This window comes from Phyllopteryx taeniolatus, chromosome 1 (assembly GCF_024500385.1).
Source record: "Phyllopteryx taeniolatus isolate TA_2022b chromosome 1, UOR_Ptae_1.2, whole genome shotgun sequence".
Lineage (NCBI taxonomy): Eukaryota > Metazoa > Chordata > Actinopteri > Syngnathiformes > Syngnathidae > Phyllopteryx > Phyllopteryx taeniolatus.
Genome location: NC_084502.1, coordinates 21,860,505 through 21,883,648, shown reverse-complemented (window position 1 = coordinate 21,883,648; position 23,144 = coordinate 21,860,505). Strand labels below are relative to the sequence as shown.

At 40.2% G+C, this 23,144-nt stretch overlaps 1 protein-coding gene across 6 annotated transcripts in view; it reads right to left on the bottom strand.

Moving 5' to 3' along the window:
- LOC133481667 (kelch domain-containing protein 8B-like) overlaps positions 1 to 23,144 on the bottom strand; it is a 137,151-nt gene that overhangs the window by 85,838 nt on the left and 28,169 nt on the right. For 5 of the 6 annotated variants that reach the window (XM_061780833.1, XM_061780834.1, XM_061780829.1 and 2 more), the window contains exon 1: positions 20,173 to 21,781. In XM_061780833.1, coding sequence (XP_061636817.1) covers positions 20,173 to 20,677 — 505 coding nt within the window. In that variant the 5' untranslated portion in view covers positions 20,678 to 21,781. Of the gene's footprint in view, positions 1 to 20,172; positions 21,782 to 21,813; positions 22,271 to 23,144 lie in introns of those variants that run through there. The other variant, XM_061780832.1, reaches the window with a different exon arrangement.

Here is a 23,144-nt window from a genome sequence, read left to right as displayed (position 1 = left end):
GGCGTAATATGACATCTTGTTAAGAATTATTTGGTTCTTGGCTTTATTTATTCAGGGAAAGCGGGAGCCATTTATCAGAAACACAAGTTGTTGGAAGTCTCACCTGTCAAAGAAGCACGGCGACAACATGTCTGTCCTAAAATCACTGAATTTAAATCAGGCTGGTAAAACAATGGTGTGATGTCACGTTGTTTATGCTAAATAAGTGGTCTCATGACAGGGGCAATGAGAGGCTTAGACAAACATAATCATAAACAGTACACATATTGTGTTGAGTTTTGAAGAAATGTCGTTGATTAAAACAAGGAATATCAAAAAATAATGTCATTTTGAGTTCAGACATTGGTTCAAAATGGTCCTACAACAAACCTTGTAGTCTTCCCGTTAGCTTTCGTCCAAATATCCTCCTGGTGAACATATCTATGCTTTGGGTCCTTCCTACTTGACATGCCTCTGATGGTCTCACAGCCCATCATCAACTCTGACACCACGAGGATGAAGGACATTCAATCTGTTAGGCTGTAAACCGATACTGCAAATTGGCCATGATGCTCAAAAGACTGTGAATGCCCAAAAGCATGTGTTAAAACTGAAGTGAAGGATGATTTTAGGGCACTTAGATTTACAACAAGTTTTAGCCTGACTGTGGTAAGAAAAAAGGTGGTTGGAGGAGATGGTTACATTGTTGTGTTTGGGAAATGGGAGGCTGCTGTCACTTCATTCACTTTCGTGCACCAATTAGGCAGAGGCCTCAAATGATGGGCTCCAGCAACATGACAACAACCCCCTTGTACACCTGTAAGGACATTCACTTTTCACTCGCATGTCAAGAAATGGAAAAAATATTCGAACTGTATTTATCACGGGCTGAATAACTAATCATTCATGTGCAATTCACATTCATTCACATTTATGTGTCAATGCAGGACACATTGCACGCTCCCTATTGGGTGGACTGTTGAGAGTTCTCATTCACTAATAAATGTTCTTACTCTGTGCACAAGTTGAGAGTATACGCAAAATTACCGTCAGATTCATGACATATGCGTGCCTTACATGTCTTTCGCACCACTGTGTGTAATTTAGCTGATTCAATCTCAATGACGACCGACCTTGTCCCCGCGAGCTCTAATCTGCATAAACTGCAACCCTATTTCCTTATAAAAGGGCATCACACATCTAAGCCGATGCGGGGAGGTTTATAGTCACAAGAGATGGCCCCAAAACTTTAACTTTCTCAATCTTAATCATCTTTTCAAAAGGATGGTATCATCAGAAAACTTGCTAAACACAGAAACTGCTAACATACTGTATAATAATCACGTTAATAATTTTTATTTAATTCCAAAGTTAAAGAATGTGGCAAAAAACATTCCTATACAAAAAACAACTGAAGAGCCCAAAATGAACAAAGACTAAATAAGTTGTTAAAATACATACTAAGTAATAAATATAGTACAACAAAGAGGCATTTGCAGTTGATAAAAATCGTGAAAAAGTGAATGAAAATGCATATCCCGATGGGAGTTACAGCACAACTAACCATGTCAGTGGCGATGTCTGTGCGAATCAATCAATTGACATCACATTTTGCAGAATCACAGAAAAATATGTAATTCATATAATCATGGGGATTTGAAAGAATAACTGAAGTCTTGGATAAACTAAGAAATGCTAATGGTTCGATCGCAACCGGCTCGAGTGACAACCTCGTACTACACGCAGACCGTTAGCGGCGGATATAAACACACAATGTATATCAGTGTGGTACCTGAACGAGTTCAATGAGCAAAAGTTCATGAACTAGTTCATATTTTGAGTGAACGTGAACTGAATTTAGTTCATTTCTACCTGATGAATGTTATTGAGAATGCGCTCATTCACGTGTCTCTTTTTAACAGTTTTCGAACGAAAGTTCATTTTCATTCAAGAGTGCCAGGTTTTGTTTGGGACTTCCAGGACAAAACCTATCTGGACACTCTATATACGAGCCTACATTACATTTGGGAGGCACGTCGCAGCAGCCTATGTACACGAGGTGCGTTCAGGGACACTGTGTAAATGGAAGTGAATGTATTCTTTGGTTGTTTTGTAATGCAGTACATCACTGTAAAAATGTATTACTAGGAAAGTTATCATCATATCATCAGAATGCTTTAGTAAAAACACTGTGTGGTCACACTGTCATAATATGGAATTTATTTTGTGCTGTAATATAAGTGTGTTCTGAATTTATGTAAACCTCTGTAACCTAGGACTCAAAATGTCACAGTGTAGCAACCTACAGATTATGAGACTGATTAAAAGGTTTGTCGTCATTTCGCCTAAAGTTAAACTTGTAAAATGTGACGTGGTGCCCCTCATAAATATTTACATTTATAACGCTGTAATTTAAAATTACGATAAACCGGAAGTAACGCTTATTACTTTCTGTCATTTGACAAAATCTGTCATTTGGAGCCATTATTAGAACTGACACCTCCCTTTATCAGCCTCGTCACTTTTAGTTTGTCTTTTTAGACACAGGTACACATTCAGCTCTACCAATGTTGCAGACCAGGTCTAAGAATAGGAGAATAGGATGCAATCAATAATGAATCAAGTTGTCGCAGAGCTCAGCTGCCATCAAGCGCTCCACTATCTGTGTAAATCTTTTTTAAAGTGAATGTAATGAGCGGCCAGGGCCGGAAAAAAAAAAATGAGCAATGCGTCTGTCAAGATGTTACAATTTTTCCTCAGCACACCTGAGCCACATCACACATTGTGAACAGACTTTTGTTCCCTGCTTGGGAGCTTGTTGCAGCATGCATTGGTGCACCAGCCTATGAAAAAAAACATTCTATTCGCACGGCTCGACTTTTCTCGCTTTGGTGTCACATCTCATCTGAAAATGAATGGAACGGTATTATCACCTTGTCCTTGTACATTTACTCTTACTCTTGCCTTCAGCATTATCTGGCAGTATCTTGCAAACAAGAGAAGGTAAAGGCAGTGATGATGGAATGAGATGCATGTATTCCATTTACAGTATATGCTGGCCTACATTTCATGGCTAACACCCACATTTATAATAAATGCAAACCTGTGACATTACACATGCGATGTCATACTAAGGTCTCAAGTTATTATTATTTATGCCTGTGTTGAACAGGTGATGGAGTAATTATTAGTGCAAAATGGGTGCCTACGGCCAGAATTCAGTAGTTATGTTATAACAGTGCCTCGATAAGTTGTGTTTTTGTGTGCACAGCTGACTTCCCTGCTGCAGAGGTGATTACCATATGTGGGTATATGAATAGCGGGGTCGTCAGGGACCGCAGCTTGGAGCTTTCATTATTTCTGTATGCCACGTGTGTCTTTCTGCCTGTATTCCTGCATAGAGGGTGGCTCATTAATGCACAAGACAGTTGGGAATGAAACATCGTTATAAAGTGCAAGTGTCTCTGGTCTGGGTAGATGGAAGCATCGATGAGGAGGAGGGAAAGAAAGGTGCAGCAAGAGATTCAGCCAGACAGCGGTGCCTGTTACAGTCACACACCCACATACACGCACAAGCCAGTAATGGCCACCCTGACCAAACAATGCATCTTTCTTCATGTCCACTTGGTCATCTGGTTTCCAAATTTAATTTTAGTGTGGCATTGAATGACTTTACAAGCTTGCGAAAATAAGAGGGGGAAACCAAATGTGCAGCCCTCTTATTTTTAATATGACGCCGGGCCCCCCTCTGCAGTTGGAAAATCCTAAACTCTTCTGGCAAGCTTTTCCACAAGGTTTAGGAGTGTGTTATGGGAATTTATGACCATTTTACCAGAGGCGCATTTGCGAGGTTACACACTGATATTGGACGAGAACGCCTGGCTCTCAGTCTCCACACTAATTGATTCAAAAGTGTTCTATAGGGTTGAGATCAGGATTGTGCAGGCCAGTCAAATTTATCTTTCATCCATGTCTTTATGAACCGTGATTTGTGCACTGATGCACAGTCATGTTGGAACAGGAAGCAGCCATCGCCAAACTGTTCCCACAATGGAAATGTCCAAAAATTAGCCCCTGAGCTCTAGTGAAAGGAACTCTGAATGCTTCAGCATACCAAAAGATTTTGGACAGTCAAACAGTTTGGGGATTACCCCTTCCTGTTCCAACATGTCTGTGCACCATTGCACAAAGCAAGGTCCATAAAGACATGGATGAGAGAATTTTGCATGGATGAACTTTACTGGCCTCTACAGAGTCCTGCCCTCAACCCGATACAACACCTTTGGGTTGATTTCGAGTGGACAGTGAGCCAGGGGTTCTCGTCCAACATCAGTGTGTGACCTCACAAATATGCTCCTGGAAGAATGCGGAAAAATTCCCACTCCTAAACCTTGTTGAAAGCCTTTCCACAAGAAACAGTAAACCAAAAAAGGGTAGACCAACATCATATTAAACCATATTGATTTAGAATGGGGTATCACTTTAAAATCATATGTGAGTCAAGGCAGGTGATCAAATACTTTTGGCAATATAATGTACATCTACCCCACTAGTGCAAATTTGGTTCAATGGAGGTTTCTTCTACTTGCGTTTTGAAATGCAGGAGAAAAAAAAGAAACCACCACGTAGAGTTTTATTGACCCAAATAGCTTTTTTATTTGAAGTGTGGCAAGATAGGGAATAATGATGAATGCACCTTATCTGTATCTTTTTTTCAAAATGTTTTGTAACCAGCATTAAAAATGTTCAACATAAATCTTGAATCTCAGTGGTAACATCAAAAGTCTGCAAATATTTCAAACTCCTTTTTTAAAGCTCTATCATGCCCAAACCATCAAGTGCATTTAATGTGCAGGGAAAGACCCGATGCCCCTTGGGAAAAAAACTAAATGCTTAATACGACCTGTCCCATGAGCATCCAGGAATTTGTCTGTCTGTGGTCATTTATCCATGTGAGTTTTGGGTATGCATCCTTGCCTGCTTTCCTGTGCACTTAATTTCCCTCTGCCAGCATTGAGTGTGCGTGTGCGTGTGCGTGTGTGTGTGTGTGTGTATAAAATTAACCACACGTCCTTAAGTCAGGCAGCAAGAACATCGCAGCTGTTTATCTTTATACGCTAAGCTCCTGTGGTCCTAAACAAACGCTGTAATAATCCCAAGTGCTCAAAGGAAGTGATTTTGTGTTTAACAGAATTATAACGGAAAGCCTTGTGCGGAATGCATAAAGATGCAAGGTGATAATAGAAAGAGAGAAACAACAGAGTTACAAGCGTGAGTAATGCATGACTATGGACAAGCTTTGTCAAAGAAGTGCGAAAAAGGGGAAGGCGCAACGGTCACACTGTCACCTTTTTCATTGGTGTCTTGAGGATTTTTGCGGGTTGGGTAGAGGTCCACTGAGTGCTCAGTGACCAAAAAAAAAAAAAAAAGCTGAGCAGTCAAAATGTAAACGCAGTGGGCTGTGTGATCAAATATGACGTGTAGAGGTAAGGGAACGGGTGCTGAGAAGAGAGGCTGATGGACGACATCACAAAAAAACATATAACAGACAAAAGAAGGCAAAGGAAAGAACAGCAACGATGGGGCTCGTGTGATGTGATGATATGATGAGGAAAAAAGAAACATTCCAAACATGCATCTATTTCCTGTACAGCTTATTCTCATTAGGTTGGTGGGTCAGCATTTATGAAAAGTTTCAAAATAAATAAATATGCAAACGGATGCATACCTGTTGTTGTGCTTTGCTTTTATTTGAAAATGTTTTATGTATTTTAAAATGATATCCAATAATTGAGCTGTTTTGTCAGCCACTGCTTGTTGCAGATACATTTCATATTCAGAGTAAAATATTTTGCAACTATAACCTGAGTCACTACTCAGCGTCTGGGACAATCATGCTCTCAACCAGTGATATTTACATAAACTATGAATTGCTTTATATTTAATATACAGTCTATAATACTCAGTAAAGGAGATTTATTTTTAATCTTAATGAGGCTTTCCTGGTTAAAACATTTCCATTTCTGAGTTGACAAGTCTGTCGTAACCCGAGCTAGCTATGAGGTCTCCGAGGTCCAGACTTTACTTATTTTTGGCCTCAAGGTCATGGGGTACACTTGGAACGGTCACCATCAATCGCAGGGCACTTAAAGACAAACAAACATCCACACCAACATTAACGCCGAGGGACAATTTAGAGTCTTGAACAAAACAAACTCCACAAGGGACAGAAAAAGTTCAGATTGGAACCCCAAACCTCAGAAAGGTGAGGCAGACCTGCTAACCATTTGGCCACTGTGCAGGCGACATTATGATGGACTCATTTCCAACGACGGTGGCCCAGAAGGATCAAATAAGGTTCAAGGGAGTTCTACAAGTCTACTGGTGAGAGAGAACAAAAAAAAAAAAAATCCATGACTCGCTCCAGGCGCTGGCAACCCACACTGCGCCACTGCTATGATTCATTTGCTGAGGTCTTAAAAGTGAATGGCTTCACCAGGTCAGAACCAGCAGAAGATCATGAGGGAAGCTTTACAACGTCAACTCTGATTTGTCTACGTGTGGCTCCTTCATGAGTCGTATATTGTTGTTGTTTATTTATGTACAGTTAAATGCAATACTACTGTCAGCATCAAGGCTCCGAACAAACTACACGGAGATGTGAAATTTCTTTATTAACCGGTGATGATAATGCTACTCTGTTAATGTGTCAAATACCTACTGTACTTATTTAATAAAGTGCAAACAATGTGGTTATCAGATGGAGAGTTGCAAGTACATGACAGCAAAATATTACAGAAGGCGACTCTCTGTCCACTGCTCTGATACGCTGCATGCACACCCTGATGCCAGACTCATCACACACACACCTCTGCTTTTTGTTACTGTTAGTCTCCTTTCACAATTCATTGCGTAAAGTTGCTCTGATTCTCACCTGCTCTGCTGTGTCAGAGAAAAGGAAGAAAGCTCAACCTAACTCCTTCAGAAAGCTAGCAGTGCTGTCATGTCGTCCCCCGACGCCCAACCAAAACACACACACGCACACACAAACACAGAAACACAAACACGAGCCCTGCAGGGAGTGTCAAATGACTTTCTGGATGAAAACTCAGTAAGACATTTGAATTCAGGAGCTGTTGCAGTGGCGTATGCCCTGCTGCAACATTGTGTACGCTATGAATAGTCAGTAAAATGTCTCATGGATGATAGTGCCGGAATCTAATGAACGCATCACGTTTTTGGACTATGAGAAGAAGCAAAAGTATGTGCAGAAAACATGAAAACTCTACACAAAAACGCTTGATTCTGGAACCTGTTAACCTAATTTCGTTAGCCTAATAGCATAATTGCCGAAGTAATATTTAACGGAACTTCCATCCAGCCATCCATTTTCCGAACCACTTCACTAGGGTCGTGGGTGTTTACGCCATTTGCACTCACATTCACACCGACGGACAATTTAGAGTCTTCAATTGTTGCCTGTTTATTTTTTTTTTTCCATGCATCTTTTTGGAATGTGGGAGGAAACCGGAGTACCGAGAGAAAACCCACACGGGCCACAGGGAGAACATGTAAAACTCCACACAGGCGAGGCTAACCAGTCGGCTACCGTGCCGCCTAACGTAACTTATATCGATAAAAAAATATCAATGTGCTTGCTACAAATTGTGGTTTTTTTCTACGACTGTCTGTCGATTCTCAGTCATCCTGGGCAAGGCAATCAGTTAAGGTTGAATTGAGGCAACTGGACTCTTCTTGGCTTACAATTTGCAATCTCCTGTCCAGCAGCCATGGGAGAGTACAATTGCGTTCATGCATGCTTTTAAGTGTTTGATGAGCGAGAACATTTTTATTTAATACAGATTAATGATTTAATTATGGAATTCATGTGAGCATTTCCATAATGTCACAATAATCTTCTACTTTACTTTTTGTGTCTGTGTGCCTTTGTTCCTGCCATCTGTCCCTGTCCTTTCTGTGCTGGTGCAGAGGTCCCAAGTTGCCAAGAAAAGCAATTTTTTTTTTCTGGGGGACGGTGCAGCCTGGCAATAAATGGCTGCAGAAATATGATTGTGACCAGAAAAAAAAAAAGTGATTCTGTGAGTGATTCTGTAGCAATTGCAATTGCATTGTATGTTCAACAAATCAAGCATATCAGATGGTACAAGCAGATCAACTCAACTGAACGCAATTACTGTAGGACGACTGTAATTTCCCCTCTACAGTATGTAGCATACCTAAGTGGTTGGTGCCCTGCTATTTTACCACAAGACAATAATTATTCTCAACAGTTGTAAGACGATGGCGTTATGATTTGGAGATGTACTCTGTTGTCAAAGACATGGAGTTGTGTTTTTGATAAGGTGGTAAATGACTGTATTGCCAGCTGCAGAGATGCAACATCAGGGACAAGAACAAGTGAAGCTATTTTGAGCTTGCCTGACATTTCACATCAGTACATGCTCAGGTCACAACAAAGACTGTTAGTGGCTTCAAAGCCATTAAAAATGGTGCATTGATCATATCATTCAGTTTGCCATGGGTATTGTGTTTGGTGCATATTAAATGCCACTGGAACATACACTATATTTCCCCATCATACAACCAACCACTGTCAGGTTTCAGATAGTTGCCATGCAAAGGTTTGTCATCATCTGGCTGACCAAATGCTCCTTACTCAGTCACACTACAAAACCTAGTTACAGTCAAATCTTTATTGTGTTCTGCTAGTAATGTATCTGACAATGATCTGATTTTTATTTTGCCAGGCAGGACAACATTTCAACAGAGTAGAGCTTATGTAACTGACCCTGTGCCAAATGAGTGTGATTTTTTTTTTTTTTATTAGCGCTGGGAAATTTAGTGGACATGCCACAATGAAAATATTAGCCATAACAGTAGCTAGGGTAATGGGAAGAGACTAGTTCATATTAGTTTGTCATCAAGTTAACCCCTTTTTCTACACGAAAATTTGCTCGAGCTCAATTTCCACTACATTTTATTTACATAATACCACAATTCAGTAGTGTGCAAAAGTGTGATTCTGTCTGGGGCACAAACCGCTTTTGGCAATTAATCAGGGTGATGGCGTGTGGGGGGGGGGGGTGGTCCAATCAAGGACCACGCAGGGCATGTCACACGATCCGGAAAACCCTCCAAAAAATCTCACACGTAAGATTAGGGCTGTACGATTATGGCCCAAATAATAATCAAAATAATTTTTTTTATCAGTATGGTAATCAGGATGATTAGTCACGCTTATTCTTTATGTTCAGGAAAAATCTATTTTTATTGCACTACTTTTTAAGGAACAATATGTAACAGTTTTTAGTGCAAAATGAATATTTAAATGAGAATAAATTCTAGGTAATAATAAAAAATAAATGTACCTCAAAAAAAGTCTACTTTACCAAGGGTGAACTTAATAAATGTGCTATTACAAAGTGCAATCACGAATTGGAACTTAATGGAAGCAAATACAGTTAATGCATAAAACGCAATAACATTAGACGGCAAGCACCAACTTTCCATTTGAAAATCCCCGTCGTCAATATTGTGAATTGTCAAGAACGGTCACGTCTCCGTTGTTCTGCTTGACCGTTGGTCAGTTGCGCTCGGTCACAAACTCCAAAGAACTCGACAGTTGTGATTTCCTTCTCCATTTACTTTTGCCGTTTTTTCATTGCAGTCAGACCAGCCGAAAAGTTGAAGTCAAGGCAGCCACTACAATGACTGTTAATAGTGTCTTACCGTGACACGCCGCCTCTTCACCAACGTGCTGCGAGGGCCAACTTTAAAATAAAAGCAACCCTGCCGATTGTGTGGGGCCCATGAAGGCAACTGTGTGTGTGCGCGCACAGTCTACAATGAACCTTAGTATTGTCCTCTTCAGAGAAACTCGAAGTAGTGACAGCTTGAGTATGCCAATCCCTCGTCCCCGTCCATTGCGTTTGCGCCGCTGGCTGCTCGGGTACACTTGAGTTGACTGACTATGTGCTGAAAACGTGCAATACGTCACGTGACGTCATTGCCCCAGACGGCTCCGTTTGCAAATATTTCGCCTTCTTTCGATATTGTAGTTAGCCGTTGTGTGCATTTTAGTTTGGGATAGTTAAGAATATAGTATGTTTCCTTTGTTTCATTAGTCATTACTAAAACAAAGTCTGAAAATTGGTCTACACGTATGACATGCAAGTATTGAATCAAGTGTCTTGGTTATTGACTTTCCTCATGTTCCCAACCAGTGTAGTTTGGTAATGATAACCATCTGTTGTCTAAGCAAACATAGCATGTTTTAATATCTACATATTATTTAGCTCTGGATCTCGTAACCAAAAAAGTATTGGCACATATATCAAAGAAACTGTAATCTGACTACTCTTATAGAAAAAGTAACGCGTTAGATTACATATGACGTCACCGGACTGCATTTTTTTGAGTAACGCGTTACCGGCATCACTGTTGGCCTGGTAAAAAAATATAATCTTTGCAAATGTAATAATTGAGCCCATAGCGTAATATTGTACTAATATCCCGTTATTTAACTTTTTTGTTTTGGATGTAACTGTAAAAGTGCATACTTTCTCTGTCTCTCTCGCTCTCCCTCTCTCCATGTGTTTGTCTATTCAACTTGATGGTTATAATGTCGTTGACCGCTCCTCTTATAGAAGCCCATACCGTAATAACGGCCCATAACATAACACATTTGCACTTTTTAAAATGTATCAATGTAGTATAACGTTATGGACTCAGTTATTTATTTATTTATTTTTTTACCAATGGGAAGAATAAAGAAAAATAAAGCATTTGTAGCTGATATTAACGAAGGTGCCAATGTGTCTACTGCAACTGTTGCTGCTGATGTCAGTCCCTTCTGAGAGAATCTTCTCCAAAACGGGGCAGATCATTTTGACAGAAGAAACTGGATCGGCTCCTCCAAACCAACTACTACTAGGAGAATAAAGTTGTAAAAATAGAAGTAAATAAATAAATGAAAGAAATAAATACATTCTCGTGTACTGGCTCTTTACTTAGATGAATCAAGTTGACTATAGCATGTTTTATATAATTTACTGTTGGCTGATTCTTGATAACCAACCAGTCAATAAGGAGCTGACAAAATATTCAAGGTGATCCAGGCTCGAATTAAGTCAAAAGAGGATTTTCCGCCAAGTGTTTGAGACTTTTGTCAACTGAAGACTGCGCTTCAGTGATGGAACTAATTGAAACACTTTAAAATAATTGCACTGTGGAGATTTGTGAAGATTACTGACATCCGTTCCTCTAAAATGAGACTGACGAACCAAGGGAGTTATAATAAAGCAGCTTTTTGATACTGTATATTAAAATTAAAAAATATATATCACAGCATTCCATTGGCAGTCAGATTCCATGCCAAATGAGATCAGCTTTTATTGGCTCACTAACAGCTGGAAGAAGCGCCATAAGCTTTTAGCTCCTTGATGGTTTTTATTTTAACTTTCCAAAAACCATGTTGTACTTTATGCTATTGTCATTATTTTTATGGATCATTTGAGCTTCTCAAGTATTCGTAGAAACAAGCCAATGCAAAAAGGTGCAAAAAGTGACTCACTTATTCACTATGGAACTATTGTCTACTTCTGTGAAAGTGCCATGCAAAATGTTAAGAACAACAACAATCAAAACTTGCTTTTATCTCGAAGCATTTCAATTGTGGGCGTGCATGTGTGCGTGCATGCGTGTGAGTGTGCGTGCGTGCGAGTGTGTGTGTGTGTGTGTGCGTGCGAATTGCTCAGAGGTTATTAGTACTCTATATTGTATGCTATAAAAGGAGTTGCGATCTGATATGATCACGGATTATATATGTCATGCAAGAGCAAGAAATATTCTTTGAAAATCTGTGTTGCAGGTACTGTACTTGTTTCTGTGCATAAAGAAGCATTTGCAACTCCATCATGCATATTAAAAACCGTTCCACAGCTGAAGCTTCCCAAGAGTGACAGAGTTCTAGTATTGGGCCACATGATTGCGCTCTTGGTTTTCACACGCTGACATTGCAGACGATTTAGCCACCAGAGGAATAATACAGGGATTGTACTGAGACATAGATGACCTGATTTCAGGCCTCTCTGCAGAAAAACATCTGGAACTCAGGAATCCGTGAATGAATTTAATTCCATATTTCAGATTTTTACCGAGGCATCATGGAGCCAATATAACATCCCAAATTCTAGAAAAAACTGTGTCAAAATATCGGAGCTTGAAGGAAAAGTGTCTGGGTCGACGACATGATTTTCCCTTTTTGTCCCGAAAATGCGCTGAAATTCTCCTATACTGCTAACCTAACTGGGCTTGGGGGTCCGTGTTCACGTGGTTGAAGCTGTAACCATAGTTGTGCTCACTCCGCTTGCTGTAGAAATAATAATCCATCCATCCATCCATTTTCTACACCGCTTATCCTCACTTGGGTCGCGGGCGTGCTGCAGCCTATCCCAGCTATCTTTGGTAGAGAGGCGGGGTACACCCAGAACTGGCCACCAGCCAATCACAGGGCACAGATAAACAAACAACCATTCACACTCACATTCACACCTACGGGCAATTTAGAGTCTTTGATTAACCTACCCTGCCCTGCATGTTTTTGGGATGTGTGAGAAAACCCACGCAGGCACGGGGAGAACATGGAACACAGGCAAGGCCGGATTTGAACCCAGGTCCTCAGAACTGTGAGGCAGATGTGCTAACCAGTCGTCCACTGTGCCGCCTCATAATAATAATAATAATTAATAATAAACTAATGAGTGACATTGTACAGTATACCTAATGTACTTGCCTTTGTGGAAGACTGAAAACCATGATAACAGTATTTTTCGTTTCCAGACATCTGGTGTCCCGACTCCAACTGTTCTTCAACGGCTGGAAGCCACTTTTCCCTCCTGGTAGAAAACACATACGTGCTGAATGTTCCAATTTCTGTCCAGTCAACTTGAGGACTGGACAGAGACATTTTCACGTGGTGCACCACAGTTATCATTCACATATTTGAACTAAAGTTTTTATCCGTTTCTTATCTAACCCACAAGAGCCAGTGTGCAGCAAATGAAATGTCTGGGGAAACCGTGTTTACTTCCATTTATGTACGTTTTTCCCAGGTGGGTTGGTGGATTAATATCATGACTTGTAAAACGTTCTCATTTGCGTAAATACTGTACATATTAAACAATATTTAAAGACCTGAGATTTAAGTAGGATTAATAATGTTTTCTATGCACATTTTTAAATCACCAGCAGTAAGTCTTGCACACTGTGATGTGAAGTACAATAAGTTATTACCCGAGTTATTAATGAGCATTTTTCTATTTGTTCAAATTCAAGTTTTTCACAAGCTGCGAAGTAATGCACTGAAATACATGTGAATGTAATGTAGAATGGAACTTTTCAAGATACTTGTCTTTGCAGTTGGGGGACCAGTTGACTTTGCCTGAAGCAGCTTTAGGAAAACATACTCAAAGTGTGAAAACAAGCACAATCTCTATTGGGATGACAGAGAGCCAGCAGATAAATAACCCAATTTATAAATCCACATGGATCTACTCTGTGCATGTAGGAAAGATAAATAAATGGTGGAAGCCACAATAGGATTCATGAAGAAATAAGAGGATGATGATGGAGACCAAAATGAGAAGAGCTTGTGACATCATTTAGGTCAAGTACAGCAAAAGGAAAGAGACCATAAATGCAAATATAGTTTCAAATGTAGTGCCGTTTATTGTCCTGACCTAAGTTAGTTAATAGATCTTAAATACAGTTGGAGGGAATAAATTAACTTTTAGTGTCTTCATCATTCGTCACTGGAATGAACATCAGCAGCGCGCCAACCTGCCCCTCGAGATAATGGGTCATCCATCCATATTCAGGCCGTGTCATCAGGACAACGACGATACTCTATAATCTTGTTCATAGACTATGATCATGCCAGTGGGGACAAAGACAAAGTGGCAGCCAGAGGCAATCTCAAATGACAAGAAGCCATGAAAAATAATACAAGAGAGTGGTATCAGTGAGAAAATTGACCACAGACAAACTTAACAATTATTTGTGTACGTGTAACGGATGCCAACTCGCTGGGTTGGAACCTCGGGCTGGACCGCACCGGATGATCACGTTGGTGCCATGACCGAGATTGGGAGTGAGGTTTTCGGGGCGCTCTGCAGACGTACATCATATGAACCTCACTCTTTGAAAGTCTGAAGAGTTACACTGGCCAGTAGCAGCCTGGGCTTCTCGCGCACTTTGCTCTCATTCTCAACCTGGGCAACGTTGGTCACATTGGTACAAGCCTTGGGCAGAATGTCACATATGTCTGATTTGAAGGGGGAAAAAAATGTTTCCCTTTACATAGAAACAGGTGGTTGCACTTGCGTGAGCAAATGTATGATAAAAATCAATTATAAAAACAAAGTGACTTCCGTGTAGCTGGCATGATACCATTAATGATCTACTGGTGACCAGCCCAGAGTGTAGTCTGGATGGATGGATGGACGTAAAGTAAGCTTTGATCAAAATGAAACTTGTCACTGTTTTAATCAGTCTATATGTTACAATTTTGCAACCACTTTGCTGGTGTGGATTGGCAGAGCACCTCCAAATTAGGCAGAGCAGAGGCAACCTCATGAACCACGTATCATGGGCGCAGATCCTAAAATGATTACATTTGAATTCATCATTCAAGGTTTATGTTTTTGATAACATCGGGAAAAAGAGAATGGCAGATCTCAGGGCATCGGATCGATGGCAACTGGACTGTTCTGGTTGTTTTAGAAGATGTTTTGCCTCTTATCCGAGCAGGCTTCATCAGTTCTTGCAACAAGGTTTCCTCCTACATCCCCAAAACATGCATGGTAGGTGAATTAAGAACTCTAAATTGCCCGTAGGTATGAATGTGAGTGAGAGTGGTTGTTTGTTTATCTGTGCTCTGCGATTGGCTGGCGACCAGTTCAGGGTGTGCCCCACCTCTCGGCCGGAGTCAGCTGGGATTGGCGGTACGTAAGATGAATGAACGAATAAATAAATAAACAGTATAAAATGTATTTTTATTAGCTGCTACTTCTAATCACAAGAATAAGGATATTCTTGAAATATTAAAAATGTATGGATCAAAGAGGAAAGCGTGTGGAAAGTTATTTTCTTTGAGTGACGAGTAAAACTCGAGCAATGGGACTGACTTAAAGTGTGTGTCAGACTGCATGTCATTGAGTTCCATCTAAACGTCACCAGCTGCATTATACACATTGCAAGTGAATGGAGATGAAACTATGTTCATGTCACTCTCAACTGTTTTTAAGTCTTGAAATTGCCTTAAAAACTCAAAAGCAGTGATTATTCCATGGATGACTACTTGTGAGGATGCTCAGATGATAGTGTGGCTTCCTTCAGTGTTGGCAAGTGAGTGAGAATGTTGTCTCTTATTTGGCTTGAGAGAAGCAGCAACTTTCTCATGAAAGCCTTCATTGCAGTGTGAGTTTGTTCATTTCAGCAGTCACATCAACCTCAAAACGAAGGTCATTTTGCATTTGCCTCTGTGAAGATGGCGCTTCCTGTTGTTGTCCCTTGCATTGACTGCATGCAATACGAACACTCCTGAATAAAATTTCCGTCAGAAAATGATTTACATTTTGGGGTGACTTCGTGAGATATGACGTAACTTGTCTTGACTGCTGCTTCTCTAAACCCTTTTTAGAGTCCCTGCCTTTTTTTTGCAGCTAGCCTCCGACTCCTTTACGTGCTCTCCAACAGTCAAATTCTTGTATATTTCCTCCAGCCACCGATTGTAATAGCCACAGTACACGTACATGCCACATAACTTATATTGTATTATCTATGGAGCAAATTGAATGAGATGTGCAGCGAGTGAAATGAATTCATAAATACTGCAGCTGCTGAGACTCTACTGAAGGTGGTGCATAGTTGCACAGCCTGGTCTTAGGGGATTTCAATAAGGTTCCACATGCAAAATGACACACAATATAAGTTGGAAAAAAAAATAATATTTTGGGTGTTTTTCTTTATTTTATTACGAAAGTCCTATGTCAAACAATCAATTCGGAAATCATAAAAAGCTGCAAGCTGTAACACTCACAAAGATGCCATAGACACGCAATGCTAAAACTGTTGAATGTTGTCAAACAAACTCTTTATCTTTCCCTACTTCAAAGTGATTAGGGTTAAGATATTGTGGCATATTATTCTCATAGCATTCAGTAATTTTACAGTCGTACTGCATTGTTAATAAATGCATATCATGAAAATCTAATTCCGTAACACCCTAATCAATTTGAAATAATGTTTTATTTCAAAGTCAATGCATCCATCCTTTTTCTGAACCGTTTATCCTAACAAGGGTGCTGTCGCCTACCTCAGCGGATTCTTCATGTGATGGTGCTTTAATTGAAATTGGTGTGCAATCTATAGCTCCAATATGTCTGGGAGACCCTTGTTTAATTTTGACTTGTTGGTGACGTCTTTATGGCAACTGGATATAAATTCCCATATCAACCCTGTTAGTGAAGGATCATGCAATCTGAGGTGAGGTGAGGCTGTCCACTGCCGCGCTTCATATCGCTCTTGTGTTTGAAAAGGAAATATGCAAATCCAGCAATTTTACTGCGAAATCATGGACATTATTGGATTCAGATAGAAAATGAATAAATCAACCAATAAAGCACGGACCAGAGAACGAAAATTGAAAAGAATGTTATCTCATTATTATTAGTTTCTTGTCGTTGTTTTTTTTTACTCTTCAATGCAGGTAAGGATCACCCTCCCCTTATCGCATGTCGATGTGGGAGGAGTACAGTTAACAAAAGTGTTTTTTCATATGGTGTCTCTTTAGCGCAGATTTTCACCTATTGCGGGTGGGTCTGGAACATATTCCCTGCAATAAATGGTTGGCTCTTTACACATACTGTATACAGTGCAAATATATATACTGTATATATCGATACTAATCTTGAATGATGTTACAAAATGTCTAAATGTAATCTTCGAATATTCGATGGTGATTACAAGAGTTTGCTTTGTGACACACTAAATGACGCAAACGCATACAAACGTTCTGACAGCTTGGCAAGACCAGTAGGAGGATGTAACCACCGGAGGCTCTACTACTCAAAAGTGTGGGCCTTGTGTTAGATCATCAGTGCACATGCTATGTAAACATGACGTCTTTGTTTCAAATCCAAAGACCTTCCGCTAACTTCCTGCTGCTGCTCTTCTTTCTCTCGTCGCATGTCTCCCACAGTGATGAAGAGTGTCAGGACCAGCACTGTGTACCTCGTCATCCCAAAAGATTGACTCTTAAATTAAGCCAAATGTCAGCAGCCAACAGTGATAACTGCATTGTTTTGTTTTTGTTTGTTTTTTTCCCTTCAGAACCTCAATGAGGGATGACGGATACTCACTACTATTTGTTGTCCTGCAATCAAACATGGGACCACAAGCACTTGAGCTGTTGATGTTAAAGCAATGTGACAGCCTCCGTTTAAGGGAGTGTCTTGATTGCAGGGCTGTGCAACCTTATATATATGTGTGTGTGTGTGTGTGTGTGCGTGTCTGTGAGGGTTTCTCATTATAATGCACGACAGTCAGCACCGATGTGTATGACAAAACACAAAACGCATCAACATGAAATATCACAAGTGAGCCTTCACGCCAATGATGTTCGATCCCAACAACAAGTATACCGGAAAACTTCGGAATTCTAATGTTGCTCAATGTTTTTTTCCAATCAGACTTCCATTTGCAACATTTATAAAACAGCAGCCAGAGCTGCTTAACAAAACCCACAACCTCCTATGTGCTTTAACTACACGTGTATGTATAGACAGTTGTGCCTTGATATACGAGTTTAATTTATTGCGTGACCACGCCGTAATCCAAAACACTCCTCTCCTATCTCAAATACTTTCCTCATCAAAATGAATGTCACTCCCATTAATCCGTTCCAGCCTCGCAAGAACACGACAAAAATGTTTGTAATGTGTTTATAGAGCTCTATAATCTTGTGCATTATAAAAACATACAGGAATAACATAATTAATTAAAATGTAAAGAAATTTAAAGTTTTTGGATCATTTTTTTTGCTTCAGTTTAATGGACATTATGCTACTCCTTCTGGTGTGTGCTACCTGGGGGCGGTGTAATACATATGGAGATGGTCTCCGCTCCTCAGTACGACAGAAATATGTGATTTTTTGCAGAGGATAAAGAATATATGCCTGTGAATATCATTATACTACCCATCAATACGTACATGTTGCTCCACCCTTTGTGTTCAAATATCTGTTGCTTACAGCGTTATAAAACCAAAACATACATTCTATTCGTGAGCCCATCTGCGGCGTTTCCCATTATGTGTTAACATTAGTCTCGCGGACTTTAAGGCAGAGTTAAGTGGTAGTTTTAAATAAACAATATGTAAATCTCTTGTTTAGTTTGACAGTAAACCTCAACTGGGAGTGCCAATAAAGTGCTTGAAGTCTCTCCAACAACTTGGTGGGGGGAAAAAAACATCTTGGCATCCATATTATTTCTTCGTGTTTAAATGTATGCAATACTCTTATGTTTTTTTTTGGGGGGGGGGGGGGCACAGCTCAAGATATTTGCTTCGCTCTGATAGCCTGTAAACAGTTTATTCTCTCTTTCCTCCAACTGTCATGCTCACAACTTCCTATGTGCTAACACACACACACACACACACACATAGAAACACACAAACACAAGCTGAGACAGTCTGTAGAAATCTGAGGAATGAACAGAAGCTTCACGATGTGTATTCATCTGCTGTGGCCTGTGTGACACCTCTTCTCCACATGCAGTTTGACATCGCGCTGATGCACGCACGCAAGGACACACGCACATACACGTATTCTGTATTTACTTAGCACATACAAACACCTACATCCAACGTAATAAATGTTCTATATTCCTAATAAGAATCTTGGGACTCTTCTGTGCAATTATATTGAGCCTGAATCTTAAGCGCCACCCTCTTGACTTGTGTGAGTGGACATTGATCTCAACACCACTCAGTTTTAATTACAAGCGAGCCACTGCAGGGACGCTGGAGAGGCTTCTCAGTCAATCAACATGGCATCCCCCCCCCCCCCCCCCCCAGAAAACAGCAAATTAAGTCTTCTACTTTACAGGAATGACTTTTAGTCTGCTTTTTTTCTTGTTTGTCACGTGTCATGAAAAGTCAGCATTAACATATTTTTAAGGAGTCTGAATTAAGATTTTATTGTGACCAATGTTTATTTCCTGGTGTTTCACTAATCCACAACATCTGCAGACCAGATACAGCATCTGTAAAGCTGAAGTGGATTTCGGATTTCGGGGAGATTCATTCCATGTGGGACAAACCCAACCGAGTAGTGTCCAGAAAAATATGATAAGAAAGGAGAGATAGCGAGATGACGCTATAATAGAATTTAGAGTACTCTACTGTAATATATATTATATTGCAATGTAAAATAATTTGCCAATTAAGTAGTGTTGTTACTTACAACAGAAATAATACAATTATTTGAAGTTATCATAAAAGTGCATTCATACAAACAAAGGACCTCCCCCCATTATAAATGCCTTTACTTAATAGACACATCACCTACTGTAAGTAAACACCCCCAGATACTATATGACAGAAAAATGAATTCTTGTGCAATGTGCATATCTATTACTGTACTGTATATTATCATACATAGTTCAATCTGTCCACATTTGAAAATGTTCTACGAATAGTTATAGCAATATATTATATCGTACATAGTACTGTGAATTTAAGGAATACCGGTAACTCTTTTTTGGCGATGTTAAATGTGATGTACTGTATATGTGATTTCTTTGTTGGATTAATTATTAAATGTGTATGTTTTCATTAATTTTTGTCACTTTTTACTGTTTTCTTAATAATTACAACCTTTGTTTGAATCGCACATCACTGAAACGCTTAAATATACAGCCAATTTCTTAAAAAGATGCCATAAAATACAAAGAAAAGCAATGAATTTAGGTACTCCCATCTGAAGAACAATCCCATCTCAGTGCAGCGTGTGAGATGGTTGTACTTTCACACAGACAAAAGTAAAAGTAAACCAGCAAAGTTCCATCCAAACTTGCACCCATTCTCTCTACTTAATGTACCAGTAACCGTACCTTTCTGCGCAGTGGTGATGCCCATGGACGGCTGCCCCAGACTGGCCTTCGGCTCCCACTTGCCCTCATCTGGGTGATAAACTTCCACTGAAGCCAACGGGGTCTGCAGCTGATTCATGCCTCCCAGGACCATAACCTGCCCCCCCAGCGACACGCCCGCAGCGCCCGCCCTCGCCGTGGGCAGTGGCGGCAGCTGGCTCCACGTCTGGCTCTCCACATCCAGGACCTCCACGCTGTCCAGGGGCATGCCGGTCTCACTGCAGCCCCCCAGCACGTAGAGCAGGCCTTCATTGTAGATGGGGGTGCAGTAGACTCGGCGCTGGCACATGGGGGGGGACTGCTCCCAGTACAAGGACTTGACAGGACTCACCGCCATCTCCTGCACGGGCATCTCTCCGGGATCGAGAGGAAGGGGGACACCATCACAGACCGGGCTGGGGAGGAAGGATGTAGGGAATGGGAACGGGTTGGGAAAAATGAAAGCACAACTGAAAACAAAACACATCTACAATGGCACTTTGTCATGCACTGACCTCCACCAAGGCCCACCTACCCCGCCTGGTTCGTGTCACTGATGAATCATGCTGTGCCAGCCCATACTGTACCACTCCATTACTGTGTAGGTGGTGGTATTGCATTTTTTTTTTTTTTTTTTTTTTTTTTTTTTTAACCGCAGCTCCATCTGCTGGATCAGGTGTGTCACGGTGCCACTTGGAGCTAATGCAAGCAAACTGAAGAAGGATAACGCTATCCTGCTAATTAACTGAAACTTTTGAATTTTAGAATAATTCTGCCAAATGAAGTTGTGGTATAATTCTTAAAATAAAGTTTTATCTTAATCTTGCTAACTCGAAGAGCAAACGCGTTTTAGCATAATCCTGCTAACCGATTATGAGGTTTGATAAATAGTAGTGAGTGTACAGTTTGCATAATGTTTAAATGTTAATTAACAAAAGTGAGTGAGCCAAAAGATGGCGCCAAAGCAATACTTTTATATTGGACAGGCCTTTGGCCTGAGCACAAAAAGAGAAAATAAGTGAGTTTTTCAGCAAATAAAAGAGCATGGGTTAAAAATAAATCAGCAAATAAGTGAATTTGCGAGCCACGAATTGCACATATGCGGGGGAACACTATACTTAAATAATTGGTTGTCAATATTTTAAATGACCTCTGATTTCAAATTCTATTTGTTATACGCTTACACATTTATGTTTTTTTTAGTCATGGTGACCATCGATTGGAAACCCTAACTAAGACGTGGACCATGATGAATATTAGTTTGACACCCTGGTGAAGAACATTTACTTGTTTTGCCTCTATTTCACTAGTATAGCTAACAAAGATACATTATTTGTATTAAATAAATAATTTTCAGACCAATTAAGTGACACTGGATAATTTTCCACAGCACACCTGATAATCTCTCACGGCACACTAATGTGTCACGGCACTGGTTGGGAATCACTGAACTACATTACCAATAAAGAGTATTTAAAACATAATAGTTTGAGTTGAGTTACAAGGTGATAAGCAAATGCACACATTTTCATCCAAGAGATGAAATGTAGGATAGAAAGAGGGTTGTGGAGGAGAGAATGGAGGAGGTTAAAAAAAAAAAAAGGTGTTTGATGTGAAACTCACCCCTCTCCCAGATGTCACACCTCCCCCTATATAAATGTTTTATTCATCCGGCTGTTGGTTTGTGAGCAGCAAAGCCATCTGCCCTTCACGTATTCTTTTTTTCCCCTTTTCTCTGGATCTGTCCTTCCCTCAGTCTGTCCTTGCTAAGAGCCTATTTGGACTTGAATGTATTCCTCAGAAATATCTTCTGGTTTAACTACAAATCCCACAAAAAGCTCAAGCGGCAACAAATCTTTAAAAAAAATAAAAATAAAAAAAAAAAGGAAGCAGGGAGGGTATATGATCCAAAGTCTAAAAAGAAAACTTCACAAGAGCAACTAAAAGACTTCCCTGGACGTCCAAAAATCTTTTCATGCCTTAATTAGGCAACATCTCCATATCCCAGAGGAATATTCTCTGACTCATAGGAGCACATGCACGCAAGCGCTTTGGAGAAGGTTCCTCTGTGAGGCCCAGCCTGCAAGAACACACAGAAACATGGTTTAAATGATGAGTCATAGTATAGATTGAAGAATATTGTCAAAATAATTTCAATAAATAATCCCATGATAGCTCTGAAGTCTGCATGAAAGAATGGTGGGTGTGTTTTCACTGAATGCAAATGGATCACCAAATTCACAAATGCAAATGACCTCAAGACATCAGACACTCCTGATCATCCTCACGTGGATACGGTTACTAAGGCAACATAGCAACCATTGTTCACGTGTTGTGTTTGGGCCACTTGAGATATTTACAAGATTCAGCTGAGCTGTTTTTCAAAACAGTTTAAGCAATATGTCCCCAATAAGAGAGATTTGCGGGTTTATCTTCCATCCATCTTAAAACGTCAGCTTGAACAGTGTTTTGACAAGTAGCTTTCCTCACCCACATGTTGCATCCATGTCAAAGGCATGTATGAAATTGTAACTGGTGACTGGACAGTACAGACCAAATTGATTATTTGATGGTATGGTGCCCACGGTGTTTTATCTTTAAAAGTGATATGTCACAAATTGTCAAATATTGAAAATGACACTGAGCAGAGGAGACAGGTGCAGATGAGTGAAGAGAGCTTGGGGAAAAAGCACAAATCCTGCTTGCTCTGTGGTCCCCACATAGCTGTCAAGTCGCTTTGTAGAGTGGGCGTGACTTTGGGAAAGTTACAAGAATGAAATGAATGCCTCCTCATTCCAGTGTTTAGCAGACGTGTAGGGGAGGCGGATCTTTACTGTGGTGTCTCGTGAGATGATTTCAAATTGTACTGCATTTAGATTATCAAGAGACACAAATGAGTAAAATAGTACAATTTTCAAATTGGTAATGAACTCTTGGAGTGCCCCTTCTGCCAT